At 38.4% G+C, this 12,060-nt stretch overlaps 1 protein-coding gene across 1 annotated transcript; it reads right to left on the bottom strand.

Moving 5' to 3' along the window:
• Positions 1–408: 408 nt before the first annotated feature.
• On the bottom strand, positions 409–11,309 carry LOC123491493 (TOG array regulator of axonemal microtubules protein 1-like). Its single transcript, XM_045222305.1, has 5 exons — positions 11,241–11,309; positions 10,851–11,086; positions 4,633–4,791; positions 3,338–3,469; positions 409–418 (listed from the first exon to the last, which is right to left on the bottom strand). The coding sequence occupies exons 1-5, from the start codon at positions 11,307–11,309 to the stop codon at positions 409–411; spliced, it is 606 nt and encodes a 201-aa protein (XP_045078240.1).
• Positions 11,310–12,060: the final 751 nt, after the last annotated feature.

Here is a 12,060-nt window from a genome sequence, read left to right as displayed (position 1 = left end):
ATTTTTATCCCCACCAGTGACTACGCTTTTCCACTTGTGCTCTGACTAGCTATCCCACTTTCCCTTTCTTTAAATTTTCTCACCTAAATTATTGGGTAGTCCCATCTATGCAAATGGTATGTCCGCCAGCTAGTGGTGTTTTTCAGTATGACATGACTGGAGTCCTGTCTACCTCTGTAAACTTGCTACTGTGTTTCTCACTCAAGGTAAGCACTTTATCACATTTCTATGTCTGAAGGAACTTGATAAATTCAAGTAAGGTCATTCTGAGCAAGTTACAGAGCCCGGGAGGTGACACAAATTAGATTTGATTTGAAATTGTACCCATGTAATATAGAACGTGCCCATTAATTACTGAAACAAGCTCACAAATTGATATAAAACATGCCCACCAAATATAAAACATGCTCACGAATTTCTACAAAACGAGCACAAATTGATATAAAAGATGGCCACAAATTATGAAACGAGCTCACGAATTGTAAAATGTCCCCATACTTTTATATACATCCACTATACTTTTAGCTTTGGATGTTATGATGATATTCCCTGGAGGTCGGGGCCCACAGGGCATGTGCCCTGCGTGCCCGTTCGGTAATCTGGCCCTAATCATCAAGTTAAACCATAGGTATTGTTGTTACACATCCTCACACTGTCTTGGAGGATAAAACTGAGACAGTAGCCAGCTTCCATTTCACCTCATTTTATTGTCCAAAGAATGTTCTCATAGTCCATAAGTATTGGATGAAAATCCACAATGTTGGTGCCATACAGGAGCACTGACCAATCTGGCTCCAAAAGAAGACTGCTGGTTTTGAGGATGGTGTAGAGGTCAGTGGTTTCAGTAGACCACTGTTGGGCTGGTAGATCAGATATGCGCTTTGAGGCAAGGTCATTTAGTGCTTTGAATGTGGTTGATATCGCCTTATAGTGGATTCAGGACTTGGACAAGGAGTCAATGCAGCTTAAATATCCATTTACATTGGGGTTTGGATGATAGGGTCAAATTTCTTAGAACGAGCGAGTTCTGAAAATATTGGAGTTTGGGGACTGGAGGGGATACAGTGGGGGAAAAAAGTATTTAGTCAGCCACAATTGTGCAAGTTCTCCCACTTAAAAAGATGAAAGAGGCCTGTAATTTTCATCATAGGTACACGTCAACTATGACAGACAAATTGAGAAGAAAAGAATTCCAGAAAATCACATTGTAGGATTTTTAATGAATTTATTTGCAAATTATGGTGGAAAATAAGTATTTGGTCACCTACAAACAAGCAAGATTTCTGGCTCTCACAGACCTGTAACTTCTTCTTTAAGAGGCTCCTCTGTCCTCCACTTGTTACCTGTATTAATGGCACCTGTTTGAACTTGTTATCAGTATAAAAGACACCTGTCCACAACCTCAAACAGTCACACTCCAAACTCCACTATGGCCAAGATCAAAGAGCTGTCAAAGGACACCAGAAACAAAATTGTAGACCTGCACCAGGCTGGGAAGACTGAATCTGCAATAGGTAAGCAGCTTGGTTTGAAGAAATCAACTGTGGGAGCAATTATTAGGAAATGGAAGACATACAAGACCACTGATAATCTCCCTCGATCTGGGGCTCCACGCAAGATCTCACCCCGTGGGGTCAAAATGATCACAAGAACGGTGAGTAAAAATCCCAGAACCACACCTAGTGAATGACCTGCAGAGAGCTGGGACCAAAGTAACAAAGCCTACCATCAGTAACACACTACGCCGCCAGGGACTCAAATCCTGCAGTGCAAGACGTGTCCCCCTGCTTAAGCCAGTACATGTCCAGGCCCGTCTGAAGTTTGCTAGAGGGCATTTGGATGATCCAGAAGAGGATTGGGAGAATGTCATATGGTCAGATGAAACCAAAATAGAACTTTTTGGTAAAAACTCAACTCGTCGTGTTTGGAGGACAAAGAATGCTGAGTTGCATCCAAAGAACACCATACCTACTGTGAAGCATGGGGGTGGAAACATCATGCTTTGGGGCTGTTTTTTCTGCAAAGGGACCAGGACGACTGATCCGTGTAAAGGAAAGAATGAATGGGGCCATGTATCGTGAGATTTTTAGTGAAAACCTCCTTCCATCAGCAAGGGCATTGAAGATGAAACGTGGCTGGGTCTTTCAGCATGACAATGATCCCAAACACACCGCCCGGGCAACGAAGGAGTGGCTTCGTAAGAAGCATTTCAAGGTCCTGGAGTGGCCTAGCCAGTCTCCAGATCTCAACCCAATAGAAAATCTTTGGAGGGAGTTGAAAGTCCGTGTTGCCCAGCGACAGCCCCAAAACATCACTGCTCTAGAGGAGATCTGCATGGAGGAATGGGCCAAAATACCAGCAACAGTGTGTAAAAACCTTGTGAAGACTTACAGAAAACGTTTGACCCGTGTCATTGCCAACAAAGGGTATATAAGAAAGTATTGAGAAACTTTTGTTATTGACCAAATACTTATTTTCCACCATAATTTGCAAATAAATTCATTAAAAATCCTACAATGTGATTTTCTGGATTTGTTTTCTCATTTTGTCTTGGCCATAGTGGAGTTTGGAGTGTGACTGTTTGAGGTTGTGGACAGGTGTCTTTTATACTGATAACAGGTGCCATTAAGTTCAAACAGGTGCCATTAATACAGGTAACAAGTGGAGGACAGAGGAGCCTCTTAAAGAAGAAGTTACAGGTCTGTGAGAGCCAGAAATCTTGCTTGTTTGTAGGTGACCAAATACTTATTTTCCACCATAATTTGCAAATAAATTCATAAAAAATCCTACAATGTGATTTTCTGGAATTTTTTTCTTCTCAATTTGTCTGTCATAGTTGACGTGTACCTATGATGAAAATTACAGGCCTCTCTCATCTTTTTAAGGGGGAGAACTTGCACAATTGGTGGCTGACTAAATACTTTCCCCCAGTGTAATAGTAAAGTTGGGAAATGTGCAAATATTTAGATACAAATATATAGTCAAGTTGGGGATTATTTAGATATTCCTGTTGAAAAATAGAAAAGACAGAAAGATAGAATGTTACCGTATTTTAAATTCATCCCACTGGGCCAAAACTGGTTGAATCAACGTTGTTTCCACATAATTTCAACAACAAAAAAATCTATGTGATGACGGTGAACCTGATTACATTTTCAAGAAGTAATCAACGTAAGTTAATGTCGTCCATTTTTGGTTGATTTCACATTTTGGTTGATTTCCCAAATGTAAATCAAAACTAGACATTGAACTGACGTCTGTGCCCAGTGGGATTGGATTTCTGTAATCATATCAACTCATTTGTCATACTTCTTCCACTCATCCAGAGAGAACGTACCTTGCTTTGAGGTTAAGCTTTGAGATGACCTCCCTCAAGGATTCTCGCTCTTTCTTCGGAGCGAATTTGTCCCACATTTTAGCAAAGTCGCTATAGGTGGCCATGTTTTTCAAGATATTGCGACCATGATGCCTGTGGACAAAGATATTTATATCATCTTAAACGTGCGACAGATCAAACAATTTCTGCTGTCTGTGATTAAAAACAGTACACAATTGATGGCAACCTGAGAAAAACTATCCCATCAAAATAAGACATTAGGTAGAATTTGCAAGAGGGTCGGTTTGAGTAATGCACTGCATTACCTGATCTACAAATCATCTCAACTATCTAACAACTGGTCATTAACCGTTCGTTATTATAAAAATCTTAGCGAATCTGCACAGCGCTTGGCTCAGGCCAACCATTGTGTTCAAGTAGGGTTGTCTTCATTAGGCACCAAATAGAAGGAAGGAAACTGAATCAGGTACTGACTATTTTTTCCATTGCTAAATGTTTTAAAAAGTTTTGTGCCCTAACAAACACAACCCAAATGGCAACTATGTTGATAATCAGTTTGGGGTCACCCAGGTCATCCAAGTGTTGTCTACAGTTGTGTGGTTGTTTTGTCTGGTTGGTGTCTGGTTGTTGTGTCTGAAGATTGACTGTGTTCAATTTGTAAAGTGTATTAGGATCTGTTTGATGTTTGAAAGGGGTTGACATAAAGACTTTCTGTCTTTAAATGAAAAGCAAAAGGAAAAATTATATCCACAAATAGGTGCAACGTGACATAAAAGTCAAAGTCCAGGCACTCGTGTGGGTTTTAAAGGTAAAAAGCTTTTGGCAAAAGCCTTTGGCTTAGGCTAAGCCTTTGGCTTTTTAACTTTCAAACCCACATGAGTGCCTGGACTTGGATTATTCTATGCCAAGTAGCATCTATTTGTGTTTATAATTTTTCCTTTTGGTTTTCAATTACTATTCCCCTCCAAGAGCACGTGTGGTTGTTTTGGAATAGCGCTTCCGCTACTTCATGTTCTTCAAGACGTTCTGTCTTTAGATGGGTTTAGTTGAGGCCACAATTCAATTCATGGCACCCTTTAGCGTAGATGCTCTAGACAGCTGACAATGTGGCTTTTAAAGGCAATTTCAATTCGTAATCGTGGTAAACGCTGCAGATGTCGACTCAAGTATAAATAACCTTTAAAAGCTGCATTGTCGGTGGTCTAGTGCTATAGCGTGCCATGGATTGAATCCCAGCCTTAGTTTAGGCCGGCCATTATGTTTAAGCAAGCAACTATACAGGATGAACTTCCCACCTGACTTCCTGTGCAGGGTCCACAGCCAGTTTACTGACGGCAATCAAGAAACGGTCAGTGAGTTCTTTCTTCCCTGACAGGAGACGAGCCGCCCCAATTACCTCAGCCAGTCTCTCCAGGTGCTGAGCAGTGCAGCACCTCACCGCAGCGTTACGGTGGCTGAGGAAGGACAAACAGAGAACATCAGTGACAGGTCATAGAGATATATGAGTTAGGAGACAAATGATAATGGTTGTATTGATGAAGTCTCATCGATGGATCAAAATGTTCAGTAACACTTTATATTAAGGTCCCTTAATAAACCATTTATAAACTGTTTGTAAAGTTTACTTACCATTTATTAATCATTATTCCTACATTTGTAAATGTCAATAAGAAATCTATAAATAGTTATTTACACATTTATAAACATTATTTTAAATGATTTATTAATGATTTATAAGGTCATTAATAAGGTGTTTGATTATAGTATGTACACAATTTGTAAATGATTAATAATGTACTACTAATGTACTATGTGGTCCTCTGTAGCTCAGCTGGTAGAGCACGGCGCTTGTAACGCTAAGGTAGTGGGTTCGATCCCCGGGACCACCCATTCACAAAAAAAAAAAAATGTATGCACGCATGACTGTAAGTCGCTTTGGATAAAAGCGTCTGCTAAATGGCATATTATATTATTATTATAAACCAGTTATAAAGGAGTTATTGTCAACTCATAAGATTATTTATAAGGCATTTGTTAATGGTTGATTAATGGTTTGACTTACCATTTATATACATATTTATAAATGTCATGAAGGGTGTATTTATTCATTGTTAATGAGTGCATTTATAAATGTGAGTACATGCACTTACTAATACCTCAGTATCTCACTAATACCCCCTAATCTAAAGTGTTCACTATATATACTTTATAAAGTATGAAAATGTATGCACTCACTAACTTTAAATCGCTCTGGATAAGAGCGTCTGCTAAATGACTAAAATGTAAATGTAAATAAATGTTTATAAATGACTTGTTATTCCCCATAAGCTGGTCACATCAGTAGACAGTACCTCTCCACCAATGGCTAAAAATAACCTAAATCATGGAATAGTAAAAGAAGAAGTACACAACACAAGGAAGTATAAGACAAAATGGATTCCATTAAAATTTGACGTCTAGCATTGGGGTGAGTTGCTGCCAGAAGTGTTGTGGAGTCTAATAAGCTACTTTAGCATGTTAGTAACCTAGCATGCTGATGAAAAAGGCAGTTAATTAAAAACTAGCAGTATTTTATTTCAATCTTCTTGATTTCGAGGCTTGGATAATGGGACAATTAGGAATACAGCGACACCTTCCATCCCTGGATTGAGATAACGTTTTCAAGCCATATCCCTTTTCCGTCACCACAGTGAAAACATATTGGCATAGGACCGTTTCGACTTGATGGCAGATTTAACTTGAAGTCGAGCTTTGGCTAACTAAGCCCAGTAACATAACTAAACTCAAAATATGCTATTCTGTTATTTTGAAAGACATTTTTTTTATAAAAAGTAAGACCTGCCTAAATAAAAAAATAAAAAACATTGTGATGGTGTATATTAAATTGATTTACTTTGACGTGTGGTAGTATTTGATATACAGTTGAAGTTGGAAGTTTACATACACTTAGGTTGGAGTCATTCAAACTAATTTTTCAACCACTCCACAAATGTCTTGTTAACAAACTATAGTTTTGGCATGTCGGTTAGGACATCTACTTTGTGCATGACACAAGTAATTTTTCCAACAATTGTTTACAGACAGATTATTTCACTTATAATTCACTGTATCACAATTCCAGTCGGTCAGAAGTTTACATACACTAAGTTGACTGTGCCTTTAAACAACTTGGAAAATTCCAGAAAATTATGTCATGGCTTTAGAAGCTTCTGATAGGCTAATTGACATCATTTGAGTCGATTGGAGGTGTACCTGTGGATTTATTTCAAGGCCTACCTTCAAACTCAGTGCCTCTTTGCTTGGCATCATGGGAAAATCAAAAGAAATCAGCCAAGACCTCAGAAAAACAATTGTAGAACTCCACAAGTCTGGTTCATCCTTGGGAGCAATTTCCAAACGCCTGAAGGTCCCACGTTTATCTGTACAAACAATAGTACGCAAGTATAAACACCATGGGACCACGCAGCCGTCATACCACTCAGGAAGGAGACGCTTTCTCTCTCCTAGAGATGAATGTACTTTGGTGCGAAAAGTGCAAATCAGTCCCAGAACAACAGCAAAGGACTTTGTGAAGATGCTGGAGGAAACAGGTACAAAATTATCTATATCCACAGTAAAACGAGTCCTATATCGACATAATCTGAAAGGCCGCTCAGCAAGGAAGAAGCCACTGCTCCAAAACCGCCATAAAAAAGCCAGACTACAGTTTGCAACTGCACATGGGGACAAAGATCGTACTTTTTGGAGAAATGTCCTCTGGTCTGATGAAACAAAAATAGAACTGTTTGGCCATAATGACCATCATTATGTTTGGAGGAAAAAGGGGGTGGGTTGCAAGCCGAAGAACACCATCCCAACCGTGAAGCACGGGGGTGGCAGCGTCATGCTATGCGGGTGCTTTGTTGCAGGAGGGACTGGTGCACTTCACAAAATAGATGGCATCATGAGGAAGGAAAATTATGTGGATATATTGAAGCAACATCTCAAGACATCAGTCAGGAAGTTAAAGCTTGGTCACAAATGGGTCTTCCAAATGGACAATGACCCCAAGCATACTTCCAAAGATGTGGCAAAATGGCTTAAGGACAACAAAGTCAAGGTATTGGAGTGGCCATCACAAAGCCCTGACCTCAATCCTATAGAAAATGTGTGGGCAGAACTGAAAAAGTGTGTGCGAGCAAGGAGGCCTACAAACCTGACTCAGTTACACCAGCTCTGTCAGGAGGAATGGGTCAAAATTCACCCAATTTATTGTGGGAAGCTTGTGGAAGACTACCCGAAACGTTTGACCCAACTAATGCCAGGCTGGGCAGGGATCCGTAGTTGTTTTTTTATTTTTCTGTAGGTAGGCCTAAAAAGTTTTATGTAAAATAAACCTATCAAAATGGAAAGCTCCTTGAAAGAGGTAATATGCCAGACGTATTGGGCCAAAATCAATGATGGCCTATTGTATAGATAATATAATTAAAATTAACGAAACTTTTTAGAGTCGATTGCCATAACTCAAAAATATAGATTGCTTGCATATTCGCCATCACGTAGGCCATGTGTTCGTTATTTATCAGTTAATCTAATAGAATAAACTCAAATTTAGTCCAAAGTATCTGTAAAATAAATCACGTCAGGGTCACCAGTCTGATATATAAGTATTTACATATATACTGTGTATATTAGCCTATTAAAAATGTTAATCTGACTCCATAAAGATAATTAAAATATGCAAGCATTAAGCATTGAGTTGACGTTGACTAGCAAGAATTGGTCTGAGAGTGGAATACGAAAAGCAGATATTTAATACAATTATGGAATCACATACAAGGCATAATCTTCAGTTACAAGACATTAACAAACATTACAATGCAATACTCTAGGCATGGTCAGAGACGGAGAGAGAAGTTATAGCCTGTTAAATGGCGATATAGCACTGCAAATATGCTTTTTGTTCAAGTGCAAGTTGCCGAAGTTGATGATCACTTGTGATTTATCAGGCCTTTGTTAATGGCTGCAGTTGTGAAGCAAGAAGTTCAAGAAGTTCATGCAATAAAATAGATTCTGGAGATGCTCTGTTTTTAATGTAATTATTTTTCTTATACTTGTATTTTGTACTTCTATTATCATTGCATGTTTTAGGTTATTTTTAGCTATTGCTGGAGCATCAGGTACTGTCTACTAATGTGGCCAGCTTTTGGGGAGTAACAGGTCATTTATAAATGTTTATAAAGTATACATAGTGCACACTAAATTAGAGGCTGCGAAATAGTTTATTAATAATTAGTAAATGGTTTATAAGGAGCTACATTAATCATCAACTGAGGTATTAGTAAGTGCATGTACTCACATTTACAAATGCACTCATAAACAATAATAAATATACCATTCATGACATACTGTATATAAATATATTTGTAAATATGTATATAAATGTTGAGTCAAACCATTAATCAGCCATTAACAAATGGCTTATAAATAATCTTATGTGTTGACAATATCTCCTTTATAACTGGTTTATAAGTCCATTAGTAGTACATTATTAATCATTTACAGATTTTGAACATACTATGATCAAACACTTGATTAATTATCGTATAAATCATTAATAGATCATTTAAAATAGAGTTTATTAATGCGTAAATGACTATTTAGAGATTGCTTATTGACATTTACAAATGTAGGAACAATTATCAATAAATGGTAAGTAAACTCTTTATAAAAAGTGTTTATATATGATTTATTCAAGCTTGAATCCTTAGTTGCTACATCCATTTTTGGACTTATTAATTAATTATATATACCCATTGATTCTTGAAGAACATAACTTTGAAATGCATCATGGGCTTAGTTCAGAACCCAAAATATAAGCTTGTTTTACTCCAATGTTTGTAAACAATGTACATGTAAACATTTTACATTTTAGTCATTTAGCAGACACTCTTATCCAGAGCGACTTACAGTTAGTGAGTGCATTCATTTTCATAAACAAACACTGTTTAGCCTCAAATAATGGTTACAACTATAATTTTGATATCATGGATGGTCAGTCCTTGCATCCATAACTCTGTCTATGAATTTGATGGTGGTTACATTTCTCAAGGCCCATCCCTCAGCTATTTACCGAAACAGAGGCGGGGTGAAGCTTTGTTATTGTTTCAATTAAGGATTCTAGCTTTAAGCTAATCAGAATTTGTAAGATATCATAGGAATTGCAAAACAAATTGTTTTTTTATTTTATGATTTTCTTTGCAGGACGTAGCATATCATATGAAATGGATGTCATAGTACACAATTGTGCACAATTTTCGGGGACCAGTTTTGGCTTGTGAGCACTACTTTCAAAACTACTGGATGAAATTATACAAAAGCTCTTGAGCAGGGCATAAGCGACATAAGCGGTCGCTTAGGGGGCCCCCGACCCAAATTATTATATATACTGTATTTTTTTAGGAACTCAGTCGGCGTCTCAATTTCCTGCTGAGATTTAGAATAGTAGAATAGCAGTTTTTCTCTTGTTTTGTCAGTCACTGACAGTTACTCAATTAGCCATGTCAGCTAATAATTTTTAGATTGGTAAATTAGTCTAGCCAGTTATCTAAACTTGTAGTAATCATGGACGAAAATTGAACGGGCACGCAGGCCACGTGGCCAGGGGCCCTGACCTCAAGGGTGCCCATATTGAGTCATTTTCACTCAGATGTCATTAACATGGCATGAGTCATGGCAAAATGTGCAGAATTGCAGGACATTTGCTTTAAAACGGCAAACATTTTTCTCCACCCCATGGCAAAATGGGTAGAATAGCAGGAAATAAGCTTTAAAACTGCAAAAATATATATACGCCCCATGGCAAAATGTGTCGAATTGCAGGAAATTAACTTAAAAACGTAATTTTTCTCTCAGCCGTTATAATTTTTTTTTGCCTGCTTGGTGGGGGGGGTCTCCCAACTTAGGGCCCCTAAGAGGCTAGAGCCGGCCCTGCTCTGGATCATCACTTTCATAGAAAGTGTTACCAAACATTCTTGTGTAGAGATGACACACATTCACTGCTAACTAGGGCCGGGACATACCAGTATCCAAAACACGAAGCGGATTTAACTTCTTTAGGAAAACAGTTGTAATGTTGAAAACAAATATCATTATGTTGTCATCCTGAGTCACATTTATTTTTATTTCCAAGCTATAGCACACAATATTTTACATACATAATTTTTCTTTTTAAAGGACCAAAGAGTGAGATCTGCTTTGTGTTTTCATTTTTGCCATCGAAAAAATATTGTGATACTGGTATTGTCCTGGCCCTAATACTAATGTGTAGTATACATAAGCAAGCAGTGACCATTTTGCACCAGAAAGTTCACTACATATCAATGATCTATTGCATTGTCACATCAGGGATGTATGGACTGAATCCTAACTACCACTCGAGTCAAACTTTCAATGTGAGACAAAGTGAACATTTGTGGAAGTTAGGATCTACCCCTTAGTGAGTGACTGTTAATTGATCCCTCTCCCTCTTTACCTCAGCCCACCGACCAGCAGGGCTTTCATGACACGGGTAGGGGTGCAGCTCTGCACCATGTGACCCAGGGCAAAGTTTGCGCCCTGCCGGATGAAGGTGTTGGACTCGCTGGCTTTGTGCAGCAGCACGCGTGCCGTCCCCTCCACCTCACTGTCCATGGCCCTCTGGAGGTAGGCGTACATGTCACCCAGTGTGGCCATGGCAGCAGAGGACACTGCAGAGCGCAGGTTCTTCACCTGAATCATAATAACACACAGGACCAGCTATTAATGTTGAGCAGTACAACCCGCTAACATCAGAAACATGACACAATCATTTGTCTTGACTTGTTCTCCAAATGTAGCAGATTTGTGCAGATGAATAAATAGGGCAGTGAATGAATACAGCTACCTCATTTATAATAGCAAGGCAGATATCATGGAGTTTAGGCATCAGCATGTCCATGTGGTTCTGAGCCATCGCACGGAGAGAGGTCAAGCCCTCGATCTTCTTCTCCCCTGCAATTCAGTGAAATAAACATAAGCAATTTCCACAACATTTTCCATTGAAAAACATTATGATGATGTTCATCAATTAGGACTCCCCTGTAGTTTCTACGCTCTGTAGCTAAAATCTACATTTACAAGGACACTACACTGTGCTTCCTTTAGCCGAGCTCCATTGGTCTTGTCTACAGTGAATGCTCACCAGTCATCAGAGCGGAGCAGCTGGAAGGTCTTAGTCAGGGCCTGCTCTGGGTTGGAAAGGGGCTGCAAGCTGGTCTTTATTTGGTCCTTTGGCTCACTGGCTAACTTCTTGTCTATAGGTTGACAGTGGACATCTATCTGTCTGTGAACTGTATATATATATATATATATATATATATATATATATATATATATATATATATATATATATATATATATTTATATTTATATTTATATTTATATTTATGTATTTATTAATTTCCATATCTGTTTTTAGCTTTTAAAACTAGAACATCTTAGTTCATTATGACATCATATAATTCTAAATTTAGCACACATTTTTTGGGTGCTCACCCAGTTAGCCTTCAGCAAAGACTATCTCAATGTGAAACAAGCAAAGCAAATGTGGAAAAATGTCTTAGCCTTGGGCTAAGCTGGGAAAAAAGTCATATGAAAAGCTATTTGTGTCCCTTCCCTTTCTACTGTCTTCCTATCAATCTACCTACAGTGAGGGAAAAAGTATT

The sequence above is a fragment of the Coregonus clupeaformis genome, chromosome 8, assembly GCF_020615455.1.
Source record: "Coregonus clupeaformis isolate EN_2021a chromosome 8, ASM2061545v1, whole genome shotgun sequence".
Taxonomy (NCBI): Eukaryota; Metazoa; Chordata; class Actinopteri; order Salmoniformes; family Salmonidae; genus Coregonus; species Coregonus clupeaformis.
The sequence above is the reverse complement of the archived record's forward strand: the minus strand, read 5'-3'. Positions and strand labels throughout refer to the sequence as shown.

Coding starts and splice junctions, on each gene's coding strand:
- LOC123491493 (XM_045222305.1), bottom strand. CDS start 11,309: ATGGCTCAGAACCACATGGACATGCTGATGCCTAAACTCCATGATATC. Junction 4,792..10,850: donor CTGCTGGTCGGTGGGCTGAG/GTAAAGAGGGAG, acceptor GTCCTTCCTCAG/CCACCGTAACGCTGCGGTGA. Junction 3,470..4,632: donor GACCCTGCACAGGAAGTCAG/GTGGGAAGTTCA, acceptor CTTTGTCCACAG/GCATCATGGTCGCAATATCT.